The 21,824-nt window shown below is 33.9% G+C and overlaps 1 protein-coding gene and 1 long non-coding RNA gene across 3 annotated transcripts in view; one reads left to right on the forward strand and one right to left on the reverse strand.

The window, feature by feature from the left end:
- Positions 1-21,824, reverse strand: part of TBC1D23 (TBC1 domain family member 23) — a 53,290-nt gene that overhangs the window by 4,497 nt on the left and 26,969 nt on the right. The window contains exons 6-16 of one of the 2 annotated variants that reach the window (XM_040225993.1): positions 21,042-21,166; positions 20,905-20,951; positions 19,983-20,086; positions 18,510-18,632; positions 17,118-17,210; positions 13,401-13,571; positions 11,463-11,505; positions 9,219-9,328; positions 6,696-6,835; positions 5,319-5,363; positions 2,302-2,390 (exon numbers count right to left, since the gene is read on the reverse strand). In XM_040225993.1, the coding sequence (XP_040081927.1) occupies positions 2,302-2,390; positions 5,319-5,363; positions 6,696-6,835; positions 9,219-9,328; positions 11,463-11,505; positions 13,401-13,571; positions 17,118-17,210; positions 18,510-18,632; positions 19,983-20,086; positions 20,905-20,951; positions 21,042-21,166 (1,090 nt within the window). The remainder of the gene's footprint in view (positions 1-2,301; positions 2,391-5,318; positions 5,364-6,695; positions 6,836-9,218; positions 9,329-11,462; positions 11,506-13,400; positions 13,572-17,117; positions 17,211-18,509; positions 18,633-19,982; positions 20,087-20,904; positions 20,952-21,041; positions 21,167-21,824) is intronic. The other variant, XM_040225986.1, reaches the window with a different exon arrangement.
- Positions 875-21,525, forward strand: LOC120852665. The gene is made up of 3 exons (XR_005718608.1): positions 875-886; positions 15,672-15,679; positions 21,440-21,525. It is a non-coding gene; the product is annotated as an uncharacterized LOC120852665 (long non-coding RNA).

Genomic DNA, 21,824 nt, shown 5'->3' on the forward strand with positions numbered 1-21,824 from the left:
AACAAAACAAAACAATCAATTCTAACCCAGCTACTATATTTCCTGTGCCAATGATACTAATATAAAAGTATGATGATGAAACATCACTACATATGGTAAGAAAATCAAGTGAAAATATTACATATATACTTTTATTATAATATTAAACTACCTGAGGAATTTGAACTCTTTTGATTTATACAACATTAACTCTAATCTATGACTAGTCTGTAGGGAGATGGTGGAATTGTCCAGTAATAATATTACCACCTATCTTGAGGGCAAAAATGGCTGAGTTCTTTTTCTCTTGCTGGTTTCTTCTCCTTTTTTGTTTATTGAAGTACAGTTGATTTACATAATTATATCAGTTTCAGGTGTATAACACAGTGATTCAATATTTTTATAGATTACACTCCATCTACAGAATTACTGATTTCTGATTCTGGGGGAAAATAACAACAAAATAATCCTGGGATAAGTAAGTCTATTTAGTGGGGTTTTATGTGAGAGAAATGTAAGACATTCCTGTTATTCTGTTTTTCTAATATAAGAAAGGGAATTACACTCCCTAGAGTTAACTGCAGATTAACTTCTTCTCTTCACTTTTCAAGAAATCAAAATACAAGAGACAGTAAAAAAAAAAAATCTCACGTATCTATTCACTTCTAGCTTAAATAAAAAGTAAAGCCCTCATGGATTTCTGCCCAATCACATCCCCATTTCTTTTCCACCAAGAAACCGTGACTATCTTGAATTTGGTGTCACATCTTTACTTTTAATCAAACAAGAATATTCTTAAATAATACACAGTACTGTTTTGCATTCTAAGTTAACATAAATAACAGACTGCTCAACTGTATTCTTCTCCAACTGCTACCCTACTCCCAATGTTATAAATTTTACCCATGTTGATAATCATAGCTCCAGTTTTCTTATTTTCATTTCTGTGTAATTTTCTGGAGTGTAAGTACATATGTGTATATATAAAAATATGATGTGTGAAAATACACCAACATTTATTCATCCATTTCCTTCTTCCTTTTGTTAATGGAATAACAAATATTTAGGGAAAGATAGAGACTGATAGGTAACAGGAAAATGACAGAAGAGACAGAGCAAAAAGGAGAAAGGGAAACAATTACAAATAACACACAGAAGTTTATGAAACAGAGATAAGAATAGCTAGAGAAGGTGTTGGGGAAAAGCTATAAAGAAATAAAATACAATGTACTGATCCTTTTGTTACACTATAAAAGAGAAAATGTACTTCTAAGAGTTTTTATACATATAGAAGAAAAATAAAAGTTCTGTGTATTTGCTTCAAAAAAATTACATATAGAAAATTATTTTCCCTTCAATGCAGTTTTCAGGAAGGTGACTGTAATATCCATTAAAATGTCAAATGTGAGTCCCTCCAATCTGGCAATCTTACTATGAAATATTTACCCTCTAGATACACTTGCAAAAGTTCACCTAGATGTATGTGAATATACGTTCACGTATACACACACACACACACAAAGATAGCCACTGCTATTTGAAATAGTTAAAAAAAAAAAAAAAAAAACTGGAAAACTACCAGGGTCAACTGGGAGAAGAATGATTTAATTACGGTGCATTTGTATAACAGGAAGTCAGCTGTGGCCTGAGGTGGAAAATACACAATATGTATTACTAAGTGAAAAAAGCAAGATGAGATTTGGGAGTATTCTTCTTGTTTTGTACTTTTATATACAATATATACTTAATATACAATATATATTTTTATATATTTTTCTAACTCAACACACATTAATACTAATTATGATCACTTAATCGGGATAATCTGAGCAGTGGGATTATGAACAAAAACAGTAAATTACTTTTTAAAACATAAAGACAATCACGAATTTCCCTGGCACAATATCCCCATCTTGTGGCCCTTTAGGGTATTGCCTCCAATTTCAAAAGGCTCTTTTCAGATGTCTCAATTTTTGAGATATCCTGAACTTCAGTCTCACAACTCTTAATCCCCTACATGGCTGAATCAAGGGGATTTACATCCAATCCCATGGATTTAAATACTATTTATACACTGATAATTCCCAGATTATCACTGGTTTAGACATCTCTCCTCAACTAGACTCCTATAATTATTGCCTACTCAGCATTTCTACTGCATAATTTAAGGCATCTAAAACCAAACTCTTAATAGAAAAACCACAGATTCTCCAATCTCCTCTACAGAATCTCACTGTGTCTTGCTGGTCCCAGAATGATCTCTACAATCACTCCTGACGCCTGAGGAAAGCAGTCTATATACAGAGAAGTGCAGTACTACACCTGTGTCGTATTCTTCCTCATCCCCGATGCTGAAAACAGGCTTCACACCACGGTAAGGCTTACCCACTCTGTCACTGCTGCTCACATGCCTGTATTCAGAGAATTGTAAGAGGGAAATCATCACGTAAGTTTCTAAAGATTTTCCCCAAGTATCATCTGAATATTAAAACAAAATTCAAATGTTCTTTGTCCATCCCCTACCTCACCATGTACTACCCAGCTTCAGGACAGTTATGTTAAGGAAATTGAAACAAGATAAGGAAATTATGTTAGCAAAAGTGGCACAAGGTCTTGGTATGCAGAATGCTTTCAAATCTGTAAAAATTATGTTTAAAACAATTTTAATGTTCATATAAACCAATGCACTGGGACATTCCTTAACCTCTGAGCTCTGTGTCCTCAGCTGTAAAACGGTAATGACAATATCTACTCTTCCTGGTTACTGTGAAAATTAAATCAGTTAATATCTGGTAAAGCTCTTGAAATAATGTCTGGCATATAGCAAGTGCTACATACATGTTTCTTAGACAAAACAGTATATGAAACCAAATATTCAAATTCTAGTAGGAGGGCCGAAGGGTTTTTCGTTTGGGTACATATGTCTTAAGGTTTTTCCTCCCATTTTTTCTTATTTCTGTTACTTCTATTTCAATAGAAACTAAGATGCTACTTCTTTTACATAAATACACCCTGAAAATGAATTTGCCTTTCATTCTCAAGTGGCAGAAACAAACAACATGTAAACTCAAACTTAATTAGTTCTGTAGGAAGCTCTCTTTTTTATACAAAAATCAATACCTTGTTACTTTTCAGGTAATCTCCAATAAACCAAGAAGTAAAATTAGAATATTTAGACAAAATATTACATGTTTCTGGAGAAAGAGTACTGTATTATTTGTAGGATAAGGTTCAGATAAGATAATCTATAATGAGGGAAAATTTTGGCTTGCTTTTTCCCTTGTCATGTTGAGAGAGAGTTCAATTAAGTTATGTGTCTTAGAATTCAATTTTTCCAAAAAACAGAGATCAAATCTATATTTTAAATAATTTCTTAACACATAGCATCAATAAAAATCATGACCTAATCTGGTTAAAATATGCTTAAATCTTTACTTCTCCCAAAACAATATTCCTTAACAGAAAACCAACAAGAGTTTAGTGTATGACAGAACTGTAAGTTAATCAATACAATGCTTACAGCTTATGTTAAAATCATAAAATCATTTGATTTTTATGCTAAAGCATATCTAATGTAAAGTTATCCTGTAAATTAGCAAATTTTACTCATTAAAGACAAAAAATGGAAGAAATAATTAAAATGAAATAAATCTATACAACTCAGATTCAGCTTTCTTACAAAAGGCAAAGACAAACATAGCTTTATGTAACAATACATTTGTGTCATCTAGATTATAAAACTGTATGAGATCGTGTTATTGGTTCTCTCCTGATATTAAAGCATAATTAAACTTCTATAATATAGAAAGTAACGAAGATAATGTTTACAGTAAATGACTGCACCAGAATGTAAGTATGAATAAAGTGACGTCCAAAAAAAGATACCAAGCTATACATTATTGAGCAAAATGTATAATACAATACAGTTTTTATAAACAAGATGGCTAAAGGTAACTAATAAAGTTCTTAAAAGTCTATCAAAAACTGAAACTCAATGGCTGGACTCTTTAAAAGCAGTCTGTCTATGCTTTTTTGCAGAAACAAAATCTACAAAATAGTCTGAATAGATTTTAACTTTATTTACTGGGCTCAAAAACAAACCAAATTTATTCTAACTTTTCATTAAATTCTATTTTCAAAATGAATATAATCTCTAGGGACCAGAAAAGATAATTTTTAATTTTTTAAAAATTCTTTGGGATAAAATTTGAAAGTTAAAAAAATAAATCAGAATAATTTGATGGTCCTGTAACAAGAGAAAACAGAAAGATGATTCACAAATAGATTATAATTTTAAAAGAAGCCATCCCCTTTAAAATTATAAAATTGTAATAGAAGCTCTATAACTGGCATCATACAGGAGCAGTCACAATAAATAAAATCTCTTATACAGAAGTTGAAAGTAAACTATTGCTAAAAAGACTACTTCTAATTCACTGAAATCATTGAAATGATCTGCCAAAAAAGTCAACTCCATTATTCCAGAGCTTAACTTACTTTTCAAAGTATGACTAGAACTTCTTTTTAATCACAGGTATTGCTATAATTGATATTCAAATTAAAATTATAGAAAAGTCATGCATATAAAAATGTAAAGCCATATAGTGTAAGGTTCTATTGTTTATCCTAACTGAAGATCCAGTAGATTTCTAAACTTTAAACCTATGGAATTTAATAACAAGTACCCCATTTTACTGGGATCAGAGAAGAGATGGATTATGTATTAACATGTCTACCGTGGCCTAATTTCTTTCAAGGAAAAGCAAAGGCAGAACCCTAGAACTGGAGTTCTTTGGAACTGATTTATATAATGTTGTCTCTCCAACTTAAACACATACATCTTATTAAGAAAATTCTAGCAATATTATCAAATGACATAGTGTACATGAAATAACAAAAAATTTGAACCACAAACTATGCTTTTTTTCAGGTGTTACAATTTTCTCCACTGTTAGGGCATGAGACAAAAGTAAATGATCTCCAAAGCTAATAGCCTCCCAACTCTGAGACTACGTATTTCCTTTGTTTCATCTTCCTCTGTCTTAGAATAAAAACATGAAATTTGTTTTATGAAATTGTTGTGTTTGAATTACTTGATTTTCATCTGAGGAATAGGAGATATAAAGGGGGAGGCAAGGAAAAAAATGTAAATGATCAAGCAAAAAAACCAAAAGGAAAGCATATCAGCATCACACACTGCTAAAAGCAGAATGAGAAGAGTTCAGCATTGGAGACAGCTGCATGAAATCTGAGCCAAGACAGCAAGAGGCTTAGAGACAGCATGATGCATGCTAAAGAAAAAGGATGGTCCAGTAAAGCTGCGCTACTCATTGGCTTACCGCTCGGTACATGTTCTGTCTGGCCAAGGAAGATTGAAAGACATTCTACAGCAAATTGAGGCAGAGGGCAGAATAATATGATTATTAAAAACACAACAGCTTTAAAACAAAAATATAGTATAATCAGTTTTTCTAACCCAGAGTGTATATTAAAAAGAAAAATGTTTTGATGATCCCAAGTACAAAGAAAAATTAAGAAAAGCTAGTTTCAAGTGATTCTTTAACAAAGAGAATAGTCTTTTCAACTTAGTATTATTGCCAGTTCATTTTAAAATAAAATTTTAAGTGTTCATGCTACAAAATGTAGCAATAATAGTACCTTATTGAGAATGCACAAAAAAAAAAAAAAGAGAATGCACTAACTAAAAGTATTTTTAAAAATAAAGCTTTTGAAAGCAGACACAATTTTAATGAGCAAAGAAAACTTTCAGCCTTGATAAAAAAACTTTTAACATTATTTATCAGTTGCCCATTTTAGATAAAGTATAGTTTTTTGGATTAGTGAAAATAACCTACATCTTGTTATTTACTAAATGAAAAAATATATATACCTCTGTATGCATATGTACTTTATTTAATAAAATGAAAAATAGTACATTCCTTATATTCAGTTCTTAAAGTCAAATACTTCAACTCTCCTAGGATACTGCAAGTAAGACATGAGATGAAATTAAATACCATAACACATTTCCAAGATCAGGCCTGCTTAGAAGCGAATTTCACACTGCAATTATTAGGTTAGCTTTGAACTCTAAGAACAAGAAACATCGTGAAACTAACATGTGGAGAAAAAGAAAACATATTGTGCACTCACAGTCCCAGTGAGAAACAATATAACAGACATTCTTAAACTTCCCTATCATTTGTTAGCTGGTGACTTCATTTGTAATTCATGGGAGAAGTGAGGTCACACATGCTGTGAACAAAATTCTATGAAGATCTCAATTCTTAAACTTAAGAAAATGGGGTTCTGTTTTATTTAGTATGACTCAATTTTCTAGGTTTTAAATTCCTGAAGCCAAGAAAGAGATTACTGCTATGAGATTACTGCACTTAACAGATGATTCCAACCACCTGACAGGTGGGATCATACACAATAGTGTTGGAATATTTTTTTCTAATGAATGGCTTGAAAGGGGCAGAATTATTATTTGCCACCTATTCTGGGCAGTGGGAGAAGAGAGTAATCTTCATAGTCAAACCTTACAACAATAAAGAACATCTCTGTGATGATAATGAAAACTGGAATCATCTAATAAAAAAATGTAATTTACAGTCCTTTTTTAAAGCACATTCTAGTCAAGTAACATTTACTGTAAGATACTTTTCTTTAGCTTGAGTTACTCATCACAAATTCATACTGTATAAGTAACTCACCGGTCCACAGGAGTTGATGTATTCTCAATAAAGCTGATAACTTTTTCCCTGACATTAACGGATTTTGTCTTCAAAGCAACAGTCATTTTATTAACTAATGATTTCATTCCTCTATCATTTGAACCATTAGAAGATTCACCCTGAGGGAAAAAAAAGAATTTACTGATGAATTAACTGCTCTCTAAATGACTAGCAAGACACACTACTGCTGAAGGTTGTCTCGATGTTAACGTGCTGAACTGCACCTCCTACCACAAAACCATATCTTAAAGTCCTAACTACCCAGTATACCTCAGAAAGTGACTGTAGGTGGACACAGGTCCTTTGAAGAGTAAATTAAGGTTAAATGAGGTCACGTAATAGGTAGGCCCGATCCAAAATGACAGATATCCTTACAGGATAAAGGGGAGACATCAGGGACTTACAAGCCCAGAAAAAAGGCCCTGTCATCTGCATCCTGAAGACAGGTGCTTCTGGAGAAATTAAACCTGTCAACCCATTGATCCCAGACCTCTAGCCTCCAGGACAATGAGGAAATAAATTTATGTTGTTTAAGTCACCTAATCGGTTGTATTTTGTTAAGGCAACCCGAGTAGACTAACACACTGGGTGAAACCATTTTAGGAATGGAAGGTAGAAAGAAAATTGAGAGTATGTATTACACACATAAGTGTGGAACCTGAAACTACCTTTTATTCAGTAAGAAATAAAATTATTGACCTCAACTCAGATAACTCTATAAAAATAAGTAAAATTACAATCAGAGTATCATTCATATAGCTAAATTTTGAAACATTTATTCTTTGTAAATTTTTGCTGTTTAAGACATTATTACTTAGGTCTTTATTTCTCAAGAAAAGTTATCTTTATGTACCTAGTGTAATAGATTTGAGTATAATTCTTGAACTGTATGTAACTGTTCCCTTACATCCTACAGCAGCAGTTCCCAGTCCTTTTGGCACTAGGAACCAGCTTCGTGGAAGACATTTTTCCACAGATGGGGGATGGGGAATAGAGCAGGTGTTAAGGGGAGTGCCAGATGAAGCTGCTTTGCTCACTCACCTCCCGCTGTTCTGTGCAGTGGGCTTCTAACAGGCCTTGGACCTCTGCCCTACAGGCAAGTTGGTAGCAGATGTCAAAAGTTTAAAAATTTGCCTATCTTCTGCCCATTAATTCCTCTTCAGGATTTATGGGAAGGAAATAATCAGAAAATGCCCTAGGATTTAGTCACTAAACTGTTTTTTAAACAGTTTAAAAAACAAGCATTTTAAAATATTAGAAAATGCTCAAATGTTCAGTGAAAAAGCAGAAAATAAACCTATTTGTACACTCTGAGCACTACTTTTAAAATACTAAAAAAAGAAAGCACTATAAAAGATGTGAAAAAGTATTTCAAAATATGAACAGTTGTTATCCATGGTTAGGTAACAATTAATTTTGCTTTCTTTATATTTTTAATGTTTACATATGATGCTACAATGAAATGTATTATTTTTATTTTTAAAACAAGTCATTAATTAAAATGTATTATTTTTACTTTTAAAACAACTCATTAACTAAAATATATTACTTTTATTTTTAAAACAAGTAAGGCATTAACTAAATAACATAAAAATCATGTTTCCATTTCCATATCCAACTTCAAAACCAAATTATACTGACCATGGAATTCTTTGGTACTTTAGAAGATAACACATCTTTAAGAGTTTCTTTAATAGCCTCAATGATTGCTTTTCAAATCTGAAGATAAAAACTTCAATAGAGAGACTATCCAATGCTGTGGGTGGGAATATAAATTAGAATGATGTTTTTTGGAGGGCAATTTGATAATAACGCAGAATTCTAAGGATTCTGACATGTAATCTTTTGATCAAGTTATTTCATTTCTAGGCCAAAATAATCATGTCATATGCAAACATTAGTATAAAAATAGTAGCGTGCATAACAGAAAAAGACTGGAAACAATGTAAATATTCAATAATAAGGGACTAACAAAACAAATTATAATATATCTATAGTATTTAGATATTAAAAACAGAAACAGCAAATATTTATTAAATAAATGGCGAGCCCCTAGATACCTAAAAGATCATGCTGAAAATCTAATTCTCAGAGAAGCTTTAGCTGCACAATTTGACAATAATTTGCTTTGACTTACAACGCTGAAGATAAGCCTCAATTCATCATCTAATGAGTTCCAAAGTTAATCTGAGCCACCAGGGAAGTATAAAGTATGTAAATGACACTATATAGTATCTAAGTAGAAAATTGTCATTAAGTGATACCAAGTTGCAGCTGTGGAGGGAGAAGTCTGAATTCAGCAAGGAGACCACCAGAACTCCTGACTAGTTTAACTGTGCAGGTCTGCTCCTGTGATTTCATTAACCTCACAACAATATGCTTCCTCACTGTACGTGTTTGAAATATTTTGACTCCATTTCTGTTACAGTGAGTATTTAGATGTTAATCATCATTTTTGAGCATTCATCCAAATCTGGTGACATGTTCTACATACACACTTACATCCACAGAAGAATTGATGCTGCTCCTTGAACCTGAGGTGCTAGCAATCCAATGGCCATATCCGTTTTCTGGTCCATCCACATTGATGTCTGCCAGGTGCTGCTGCAGTGCTTAAAGATAAAAGAGGAAGAAGGAAAAAAAATCCTGATATATCAACCCCCCTTAGAAGTATGATAAAGATGTCAGACATGACTTAGCAACTGAACAACAACAGAAGCTGAATGAAAAAGATCCAAGGGCATAATCACAAGTATTTCTTTCATAGCACCTTTGTAAAGAATAAAAGATGCCAGGCTACAGAAAGCTTTCTTTTCCTTCCTCTTCCTTCTAAAGCCCTCTCTCTACACACATATAACTTTTCTTAATTGACTCAAAGGGTGACAGTAACCATATACACAGATTTGATGTCTTCCTCTTTGGAAGGCAATCTTTCAAGTATTAATAAATAATTTTAGCAACATTTTAATGATATAAAGGATTAATGGAAAACCTATGATGGCTTTTGTTTACCATAAGGAGACATCAGTTAATCCTTCCAATAATAAAGAAGCAGTCTTAGGCATTAACTGCTGTGGAAAGAGAGATTAATCTTGGAAAAGAAATAATTCATAGTTTAAAAAAATTTTCCTAAAACCTAACCTATCTGTGCTATATAAAATAATGCTTTTCAGACACTTTTGAGAACAATAACCAAGTTTTGTGTTATGCTGTCAGAATTTCCAATAAATAACACTAGGACTTAGGCCAATACTTGCTTAACACCTGTACGTATTAAAATAAGCCCTTTTTTTATATCACTCTGGGTAGGAACCTTAAGGGCTGTATTTATCAGGCCATGATACAAATTATCTCCACGACAGGAGATAAAAATTCTTGCTAATATCAGCAAAGACCAAGTTGAAATAAACCCTCACCTATCGAAACTTCTAATTTATAACATAAGACCATATTAAGTCAGAACTTAAGCCTGATAAGACTCTTTATGATTCAAACTCAGGATTCTACTGCCTCCAACAAATATTAATTTGATTTTACTATTAATTTTCCTAGTAATTACAGATTCAATATTTTTATATCTCTTTTACTAATGAAAGGCTATCTTTTAATTAAAATACATCTGACAAGCAACATTGTGTAAGTTTAAGGTACAAAATGTTGATCGGATACATTTATATACTGCAGCAACAGGTGAGCCTCTGTCATGCCACACAGTTACCATTTCTTTTTTTGTGGAGGGAATAATTAAGATCTAGATTCTTTGCACAAGTTTGGGGATTATAATACAATATTGTTGTCCACATTCACTATATTATGCATTAAGTACTCCAGGACTTATTTACCTACTAGTTGCAAGTCTGTACCCTTAAGTAACAGAATTTGTTAAAAAAAAAAAAAAAAGACAGTGTCTATTTAGAATCTTACCATCCTGACCTACTCCTTTATAAATTCTCAAATATTTGCTATAGCGAGTCTGTCATTTTTCTATCCTGAATTACCAGATTATCTGCAGTTGAAAACATCATCTTATTTCTTATTCCATTCAGTCAACATTTTTCATCAGCTAATACTTTCAAGTAATTAAAAAATGAGAACAAAACAAAAAAGCAAATAGTAAGAAGAGTTTACAGTGAAAAATACCCCTTTTACTCTTGTCTCCCAGTCTTATGTACCCCTCCTTTTCCAAAAAAACAAATCATGTGGGCAGTTTTTCACCCATCTTTACAAAAACATTTTTACAAATTTAAGCTAATTGGGGCTTGTATTTGTAAATACAAATACAATTAGCTTGAATTTGTAAAAAATGTTTTTGTAAAGATGGGTGGCTCAGACAGTAAAGAATCCACCTGCAATGCAGGAGACCTGGGTTGGATCCCTGGCTTGGGAAGATGCCCTGGAGGAGGGCATGGCAACCCACTCCAGTATTCTTACCTGAAGAATCCCATGGACAGAGGAACATGGTGGGCTACAGTCCATGGGGTCGCAAAGAGTCAGACACAACTGAGCAACTAAACACAGCACAAGTTAAAGACATCCATTTTAACAGTCTTCTAAATATTTTGTCATTGCAACTGCCTATTATATTTGTCTTTATCTGTCCTGCTGGCCTTGCCTTTTCTGAAAACAGTGAATGACTGAAAAGAAAGTGTACCCAACAACTAATTTGGTCACTCCAAATCAGCTCCAGTGATCATATAATTTCCTCTGAAAAGTAGGGTCAAAGGAATTAATAAATTAAAATCTTACCCATAAATCCTCCACTGGCAATGCTCACGTATTCTTTGTTTTTCTAAAGTGGAAAATAAAATGTAAATTACTTCAAAATGCAATTCAATTAAAATTTCTTATAGTTCTATAAGCATTGACAAATGTAATAAAAGGTTATATACTAAATTTCTGGATTTTTTTTTTTTTTTTATTTTAGACTTTGGCACAGAGACATACATACATTTATCTTGTATACTGTAAGATCTGGGTCTTGCACAAGAACAAGTGGACAACTTTGTGGCTACTAATGAGACTGTACTACAGTCCCAATGGTGCAAGAAGTCAAACCAAAATCAGTTACACTGTGTTTTCCAATGTAATGAAAATGTTTTAAAAGCTTTCAAAAATATTTTGGGTTCTTTAATAAAAAGGAAATACAAAAGCAAGTAACACAGCTAATTATGAACAAATGACAGAATGTCAACATTTTACAAACTATTAAAAATTAATGAATCTAAGTAATGATAAAGATACAAGAAAGGTATCTGGGCAGTATTTACTGCCTGAGGAAGTCCACACTATCCAAGACTTCCTGTCCCCCCACCCTCCAAAGTCATCTAACAAGACTCTAGGTCTAATCACCAGCTTACAGGAAATACCAGGGATAGAACCTAATAAACACCACTATGTGAATGCAATCAGCAAAATCCAGATTGTGGGTTTTTTCCAAACAAATAGATGCAAGGAAAAAGAAACTGGAAACAGAGCCAATAAAAAGAGACTTAAAAGATATTAACCAAGTGCAATGTCTTGTTTTAGATCTTGAGAAAATTAGGAAACTTGAATACTCATTAGATTTTTTATAATCAAGTGTAATAGTTGTAATCGATTATATCTTTACAAAGAATTTACAGTTCTATTCTCCCTACTTTTGAATTTGTTTGAAATTTTCCATGTTAAAAATTGGGGAGGGGGAGGGATTTCTAAATCCACATCAAGGACTCAAATTATTAAAAGAAGTCCACAATTTTCCAAATTCTTATCATCTGACATCCTTTGTAATATATAGCTTCAGAGCATTTTTAGAATAGCTCAATTAAATTTTTAAGTAAAATGAATTTGAGTCCCTATTTCTGTTATTCTGTTTAAAGTACTAAAATATCTTTACTCCAGTAAAGCACAAAATTATCATATAATCCCTCTCCCAAATACTTTGTTCCCTTTCTGATTTTGTGTTTCAAGGATTGTCCTTTCGACTAATTTTCTCAAATCAGATTCCATTGAAGTGGATACAAATTGAGTGGCCTGTGTCTCCTGTCTTCCTGTTTTCATAGTTCAGGGTCACACAAAATGAGGATTTTAATATATAAACTCCAAGGAATAACTAATAAAGAACTATTTTTATAAAGAAGCTGTCACTGAGTGAGGCTTTGTAGAAAAGGTGGATGGACAGGGTGCATGAAATCAGTGACACAAATTAGTTGTGCTAAAGACAACACTGGAATACAAAAAGGAAAGGTGGTTAAGTGTCATAGACATACACATGTGTATTTATTTGATTTCAAAGTAAAGATATTAAAATGAATTATATAGCAACTGTAAAAAGTATTAAGGCATGAACAGGCACAGAGAACAAACAAAAGAATAATCCAGAAATGGACCCTGATGCATTGAATAATTCAGTCTATTAAAGAGGTGGTATTTCAAATTGATAGCATAACTGGTTAGCTACTGGGGGAATTTTTTTTTTTTATTCCTACCTCATTTCTTACAGAAAAATAATTCTAGATGGTCCAGAAGATTTAAACATAAAAAATGAGGGAGAAGACTTCTTGGCAAGACACAAAACCAATAAAGTGTTTTTTACAAAAGAGAGATAAATTTAACAAAGTAGACAACAGCAAAAAATTGCCTAGGAGAATTTCTTAAAGGTGACAGCAAAAACCAAGGGAAAACTGAAGTAATCTGTCAGCATACCTGTAAAAAGTGTGCAAGGACCATGTTCATATACATGTCTTCTTCCTCTCTGCCACTGCCCATGAAGCAAAGGTGCTCCCCACCAGCAATGGAGCCAGACTCAATGGACTGCTTCTGTGCTTCCAGCAGGGATTTTACGGACTGTGCAAACTCGGATGGATTCTGGAGCATCTGGACAATTAAAAAAATTTAATGTGGCAAGCTTGTGTTTTTAATACATCTGCAAAAATTGAAATATTTTCCCGGGGGGCTCGGGAGAGAACAATGTTTATATTTCCACCATGAAAATTAAAAAAAAATTAAGGCTTTTTTATTTTTGGCCACACTATACAGCTTGTGGGATCTTAGTTACCTGACCAGAGATTGAACCCAGGCCCTCTGCAGTGAACGCTCTTAAGTCTTAACCACTGAATAGCCAGGGAATTCCCAAAATAAAGACTCTTATAAATAAAATCCTTGGGATAAAAGAAAGGTGTATAAATGAATCTATAATACATCAGAAAACAAAGGCTGACAATTCATGGAAAGATTAAATTATGTAAAGAAAATACCAGGAAAAAAAAATGTTTTTGCTCTTTGTTTTCTAAGTTTCAGTGCCTTTAGGGTATCATAACAAGAAAAGTTTAACAATGAGTGGAAGGGTCCATGACAAAAACAATTCATTGAAACAAGCTATATTTTTTAGTCTCCACTACATGGCAAACCATGTTATTTCTTAGAGGACAGTTAGAAATAGTGGAAGCATTTATCTGTACTTATTCTAGGTACTAGAGATATGATGATGAAAAAATTCATTTCTTACCCTCAAGAAAATAAGCATGCCAATACATACAAAAATTTGTTAAAACTGTTTTAATAAAAAGCACAGTGAAAATCCAAAAGAAAAATGGACAAACCACAGAGAAGCACTTTGTAAAAAAAAATACAAATTAACAGCACACTCAAAAACATATGTGTAACATCACTAGTAATGACCACTGTCTTCCATCCACCAATCTTGTAAGATAAAAAATTAGTGATATCCAATAATGCTTACGTATAAAACAATCATTCTCACAGTTGTAAAGTGTAAGTTGATACAGCGTTTTTAAAGGGCAATATGGGAGACTCTAGTAACAATTCTATATACCCACATTCTGCATGCCCACATTCTACAGTCTATATTCTATAACTCTTACTCCAAAAATTTTACTTTTAGGAATGTATTTTACAGAAATATTTGCACAAGTCCACAAATGTTAACTATATTAACTACATGTTAACTAAAGCATTGTTTTATTACAAGAAAACTGAAAACATTCTAAATGTACATCAATCAGGTGATAAATTGTGGTATATCTATACCATGGGCCACTATACAGCCATTAAAAGGAATGTACTAAAATGAAAAGATCTCCCAAGAAACTGTTAAGTGAAAAACCAAGTGAACAAAAAATAAGTGAATAAGAAATATGTAAATATATGTTAAAGGGCTGGATGATTAAACAAGCTGACAATAATTAACTCTGGAGATACTCTTTGAGCTTTTTAAGAATAATCAGTTATTCACAAATGACTTGAATAATAAGCATAAAAGATGGACCCTCTAGGTCCTCCAGGGCTTCCCAGGTAGCTCAGAGGTAAAAAGCCTGTCTGCCAAGCAGGAGACATGGGTTTGATTTCTGGGTAAGGAAGATTCCCTGGAGAAGGAAATGGCAACCAGCTCCAGCATTCTTGCCTGGGAAATCCCAGGGAAGGATAAGCCTGACAGGGTATAGTCCATGGGGTCACAAAAGAGTCAGACGTGACTTAGGAGACTAAACAACAACACATCTAAGTCCTCCAAGATGAATGAAGGCACAGAGTTTACATTCAGGATGCAAGCAAGCTAGAATCACCTTCTTCACCTATAGCACCCCAAATTCTCTGGGTTGTTTTACCTTCATTTTCTATGAGCTTCCTCCTGACTCCACTGAGACCTTTCCACATGTCCTTTCAACCTCAGCGTCAACTTTTTCAGATAAGTTAGGGACAAAGTTACTCCTCTTATTGTCTTCCCCATTCTTGAGGCTCTAAAAACCCCAGAAGGGCTTAAATGATGTCAGTCCCAGTCTTACCAAATGCTCTAAGCATCCCTGACAATAATTATCTACTTCATCTATTCCTTCAATTCAAGTGATCCTAAGGACAGTAATTTTAACAACTGAGACCCCATATGCCAGATGCTGCTACTTGCTAAGTCGCTTCAGTCATGTCCGACTCTGTGAGACTCCATAGACAGCAGTCCACCAGGCTCTACCGTCCCTGGGATTCTCCAGGCAAGAACACTGGATTGGGTTGCCATTTCCTTCAAAGCATGAAAGTGAAAAGTGAAAGTGAAGTCACTCAGTCATGTCCCACTCTTCTCGATCCCATGGACTGCAACCTATCAGGCTCCTCCGTCCATGGCGTTTGCCGGCAAGAGTACTGGAGTGGGGGTGCCATTGCCTTCTCCGCCTATATGCCAGAGACTACCCTTATTACATATTACTTTATTTTATATGCACAGTTCAGTTCAGTCGCTCAGTTGTATCCGACTCTGAGACCCCATGAATCGCGGCATGCCAGGCCTCCCTGTCCATCACCAACTCCTGGAGTTTACTCAAACTCATGTCCATTGAGTTGGTGATGCCATCCAGACATCTCATCCTCTGTCATCCCCTTCTCCTCTTGCCCCCCCAATCCCTCCCAGCATCAGAGTCTTTTCCAATGAGTCAACTCTTCACATGAGGTGGCCAAAGGATTGGAGTTTCAGCTTTAGTATCAGTCCTTCCAGTGAACACCCAGGACTGATCTCCTTTAGGATGGACTGGTTGGATCTCCTTGCAGTCCAGGGGACTCTCAAGAGTCTTCTCCAACATCACAGTTCAAAAGCATCAATTCTTCGGCACTCAGCTTTCTTCACAGTCCAACTCTTACATCCATACATGACTACTGGAAAAACCATAGCCTTGACTAGATGGACCTTTGTTGGCAAAGTAATGTCTCTGCTTTTCAATATGCTATCTAGGTTGGTCATAACTTTCCTTCCAAGGAGTAAGCGTCTTTTAATTTCATGGGTGCAGTCACCATCTGCAGTGATTTGGGAGCCCCCAAAAATAAAGTCTGACACTGTTTCCACTGTTTCCCCATTTATTTCCCATGAAGTGATGGAACCAGATGCCATGATCTTCGTTTTCTGAATGTTGAGCTTTAAGCCAACTTTTTCACTCTCCTCTTTCACTTTCATCAAGACGCTTTTGAGTTCCTCTTCACTTTCTGCCATACAGGTGGTGTCATCTGCATATCTGAGGTTATTGATATTTCTCGATAAAAGGAGGCTTACAGTAAAAACTTTTAGACTGACTACCCAATCATAGTAAGAGCTAATATTCACAGGGTACTTACTAAGTGCAAGGCACTATGCTGAGTGCTGTACCAGGCAGCTCACAGTGAGAAGTTTAAAATCTACTGACATAACAATGGTAAGCAACAGTAAACCATACCTAACAGTGCTCTTATCTACCCTTTATGATGCCAAGGGGGTGTCCGTGGTTAAAAGGAAACCTGAGAGCTACCCTTGTATAAAGGCAGAGACTCCCTCTTTAAGCAGAAAGAAAAACATCCCCCAATCTGGTACATGTATATTTATTCATGGATTAAAGAAAAAAATCCATTTTCTCCATATTTTTTAAAATTCCAAATCACATTTATACTAACCAGATCTGAATCTAAATGGAAAGCAGTTGATAAATGTCCAGCATTATACTGTTCTGCAGGACGGCAATCCACCACAAAGAACCGGACTCCTTCCTAAAAGGGAAACATTTGACATAATAAAATATGCCAGGAGGAACACATTTTACACAATATAATATTAACAATTAACCAAAAGGGGGGGGAACAAACGGATTAAAAAATGGATCTCACATATAGTTAGGAAGTCCTATACAGTACAGACTCAAGAAAATATCCTCAAGATCTTAAAAGAGTTGTATTCATTTTAAACAGTAGTTAATACAGTTTGTAAATACTGTCCTTGACAAAAAGTCTTAAAACATATAGCAGGAAGAATGTTAGTTTGGGCTATAAAACTAATTTGAATTTAATAACTTAATGTGCATCATGTTAAACACTTTCAAAAACACTATACATAAGATATAAACACAGAGGTAGATACAATTTCTATTTCTGAAAATAAGCCCACAAACTTATCAACAATGTAATTCACATAAGGATTAAATAAATGTCTTTTAGGGTAACAGCAGGTTCTCCAATGCCAGTCTGAACTGGAGTTCACACGGGTCTCTTTAAACTGGATTAACAAGTTATTTTTTTAATAATGGTTCTAATGAGAAAACCACACAAAATGCTTGTTTTAAAGCTATTTATGTAAAAGGCCTATCTTCTCATGTTCTTTCCTCTTCTCTCCATCTTTGACATACATCCCACCTTTCAAATATACACATGTAATTAACTACTGCACTATTAGCAATAAAGAACTTATATTGAAAAAAACTGGCTCATCAGATTTTCATAAATACAATAGAGAAAAAATTATGGTATATCCTCAATTGTACTCTGTAAATGCTTTTGGCATTAAACCATGTAATTCAATTATCTGTATGCTGCTGCTGCTGAGTCACTTCAGTCATGTCCGACTCTGTGCAACCCCACAGACAGCAGCCCACCAGGCTCCCCCATCCCTGCGATTCTCTAGGCAAGAACACTGGAGTGGGTTGCCATTGCCTTCTCCAAATTATCTGTGTAAGTATCTAGAATTTAACTATGAAATAGTAAATTCACCCTTGTAAGTACTTATATAACATTCAGTTGCCCTGTTAAAATATGAAATAAGATTTGGCAATTTACAAAAACTAGTGTTAAAAATAATTAGTTGTTTGAGAAATGAAATAACACACAAGCTGGCAGTTTAAAAATGAGCATATGGACAGAAGATTTAACATATTAATCACTCAAAAAAAGCAAAACAACTACATTGTTATAGTAAATTAATTTTGTGATAATCAACAAACATGGAGGAGACACTGATTCCTTGCATTTCAAGGGGATCATCCTCTAACAAACAGTGAGTGGGGTTTTTTAACTTACCCCTTGAAGCTGATTTGCCTGAAGGATCTCTGACACTGAGATGGCCAGGCAAAGAGCCTGACTCAGATCTGCATCGTCGTCCTTAATTCCCAACAATGTACTGCCAAACAGATGGTGATTATCCTGTGTGAAGATGAATCTTTAGAACTTTATGAAGCAAAAAAATAAAATCAAGCTTCCCTCCTAAAACTATTCTCAACAGACCAAGATAAAAGGTAAAGTAATTATATAACATCTTTGAGTCATGTGATTTAACTTATTGTATCAAATCTTCTAGGCTAAAAGCTACAAAAAGGCTAGAAACAAAGCCCTTGTTTGAGTTCACACAAAATGAAAGACTAAGAAAAAAATAACACATTCTACCACATCTATACTATCACATACATTTAAATAGCAAATTTTTAAATGGTTACTCACAACATTTTATGCTTTAATATTGAATAAAAATTAAAATATGGCATAAATTATATAATATGCCGCTAATAAAACCTGCTCTAATTAGCAATTGCTAGTGCAGTTTGTTTATTATGTCTGAAGAATAAAAACTACTTCTCTTAAAAGGCTGGAAAGAAAAGAATAAGACTTCTTTTTCATCTAGTATCATAACCACTACCTCGCCATCTAACTTAGTCAACATCGTTGGGAACTGAGGTAATCCACATAAGGCAATTATTAAAATAACTGAAATTAGTCCTGAGAAACAAATTTCTTTCATAATCAGTTTTGAGGGAAATGTTCTTTAAAAGTTTCCATCATCTGCCTCCTGGACACACTATACTGAACATAATTTAATCTCATCTTAATATTTCAGGGACATGATAATTTCCAACTAACAATCATGATGGTAGAATGCCTTAAAAATAAAACAAGACAATAACGTTCTCATAAGCACTTGAGGTCACAAATAGTTTACAAATGGTAGTTCCATGTCGCCTCCATTAGTAGCTTTAGAATCTAGAGTTTTAGTTTCTAGAAGTTGACTGCATTTGGACTTCTAATCTGATGTCATTTCTCTTGAAAGTTCTTGACTGATCTGAGAAAGGTTCAGGGTCTCCATGGAGCTTAAGTGACCCTTTTTTGTGTAAAAGACAGCTCAGCATCATTAAAAGTTGGAATTTTAACTTGAACTCTAGATAAAGAAGGCATAATGATACCTCCTCAATCAGATTTCTATAACACAATTTTTAAAGTAAGGAAGCATTAATTTAAGAAATACCTTATAGTCAATTTTCTCATGATCAGTAATAATAATCAGAGGAGAGGTAAAATGGCTCCTAGCATATTTGTATACTATCTTTTAAAAAATGTCTATTCCTTTACTAGGGAGAATATTTATAGTGAAAAAAATCACACAAAACTGTAATACACAGAAAGAATGACAACTAGAGTATTTTAACTGAAGTGGATACAACATAAACATAAAACAATGCACAAAATGTGAAATTCTGAAGTAGGTCATTTCTCGTCTGATACCTTCCTAAATGAAGCTGGTGTTTTACTGCAATAATACTGAGCCAGAGAGAAAAGGTCTTCTATATCTTCTAGATTCAAACTGGATGGAGTATTTTCCAAGAACTCTGAAATAAGATTATAAATAAATAATATTTTCAAAAAATTTTGCTTGTAAAGTATACAATAATAAACATTATATATCAAAGTTGGTTTATCTTCACCATTAGTTTTATAAATGAAATCTCAACAGTGATGCACAGAAAACTGCCTGAAGAGATGTGGATTTTCCCCAAAGGAGCTGAAACTCTTAATATAATCCTGCTATTAGTGACTGATGGTGTCTGGCAATCAAATCAAATCAAATTCATTAGCCTTGATTGGAATACTGTGATTTATTTAACAAACACAAATACCAGGGCCCCTGCAAATAAACAATAACCAAGAAATGATTCCTGACTTAAGGAACTTTGTCTTGCTTGAGAAATATAAAGATAAAGCATATAATATAGTGAAGTAAACACTGTAACAGACAGTACAGTGTGCTGGGTACTATAGAAAAGAAGTAAATCTATGAGGGCTGGAGTGGAGAGAACCCAAAAGGAGGATCAACATTTCAACAATGGAGATACTTACAAGAGGCGGGGATTCAAAGGAAAATTAAGGAAGGAAGGGAAAGGGAGAGAGAGAGGAAACCAGTCTACTTAAACCAAAGAAACAGTGTACAGAAAAGAACTGAATGAGTGAAAAAAACACCTAAGGGATGAATGAGGGTAGCAAATCTGGGGAGACCATCTTTAAGGCCTGTATGAGGACAGTGTGTAAGATTTGAAGGGAACCTCAGAGCTAGACTAATCTTCTAAATTCACATAATAGATGAGAAAACTTGAATTTCAGAAAATTAAGTGACTTGAAAAATGTTTTCTCCACATTTAGTGATACTTACGGATAACTTCTTCTTTGCTGTCAGACTCCTGCCCTAAAATGACTTCTCTGTAAAAGAGAATCACATGAATTTGAGTTAAATATTAACAGAGCACCCTGAGAACAGAGAATAGAAAAATCCAGCCAATGGATACTTACTTTGCATTAACAAGGATTATTAACATTAAGAAATAAATAAAAAATGGATCTGCCTGTTGTAGATATCCATCCCATATTGCTTGAGTGACTTCAATGGAACAATAACAGGCAAAAAGGCTTCCAAGCTGTAATCAGGAAATGAAATGAGAAATATAAACCACTGGAAATGACTTGCTCTTTTCAAAGTATTGAGGCAAACGCATAAGTAACATTATAACAAACTGTCTGTACCTGATATTTAACGTGGACCTTAATTTTACTGTATGTAATCCAAAGGAAGACTATGTGGATTTAAGGCACAATGAAGCCACTGACTAGCTGTGTGCCTTAGGGTATGTCACTTAACCTCGGGAGCTTTATATTTCTACTTCTTTTTTTTAAAAAAAAAAAAAAGAAAGATGGTTGTGGTGAAGAGAAAGATAACCAACCCTGAATATCTAAAGTAACTTAAGTTAGCATATATCTGCCACAGCATAAGAACTAGCATAATTACCCATGAGCTCTATAAGGTAACTACTACAGTACTTAACTCGCTAATTGTGAAGATCAAGCATGGTAATTTCAGTTAAGAGCACCAAATGAAATTGTAATAACAATTTAAAGGCCAACTATGCACCAAGCTTACTTGTACATAATTTGAAACAAATGAGACAACACTGATGTCCTGCAAAACGTTTCAAGAGCTCTATGGTTTTCTACGTTAATTAAAGAATTGTTAATGTATGTAAGTTTCTCTAGAGCCCAACTGTGTTTTAAATTGCATGAAATTAGGGATATTTTTAG

The sequence above is a fragment of the Oryx dammah genome, unplaced genomic scaffold (assembly GCF_014754425.2).
Source record: "Oryx dammah isolate SB20612 unplaced genomic scaffold, SCBI_Odam_1.1 HiC_scaffold_2, whole genome shotgun sequence".
NCBI lineage: Eukaryota > Metazoa > Chordata > Mammalia > Artiodactyla > Bovidae > Oryx > Oryx dammah.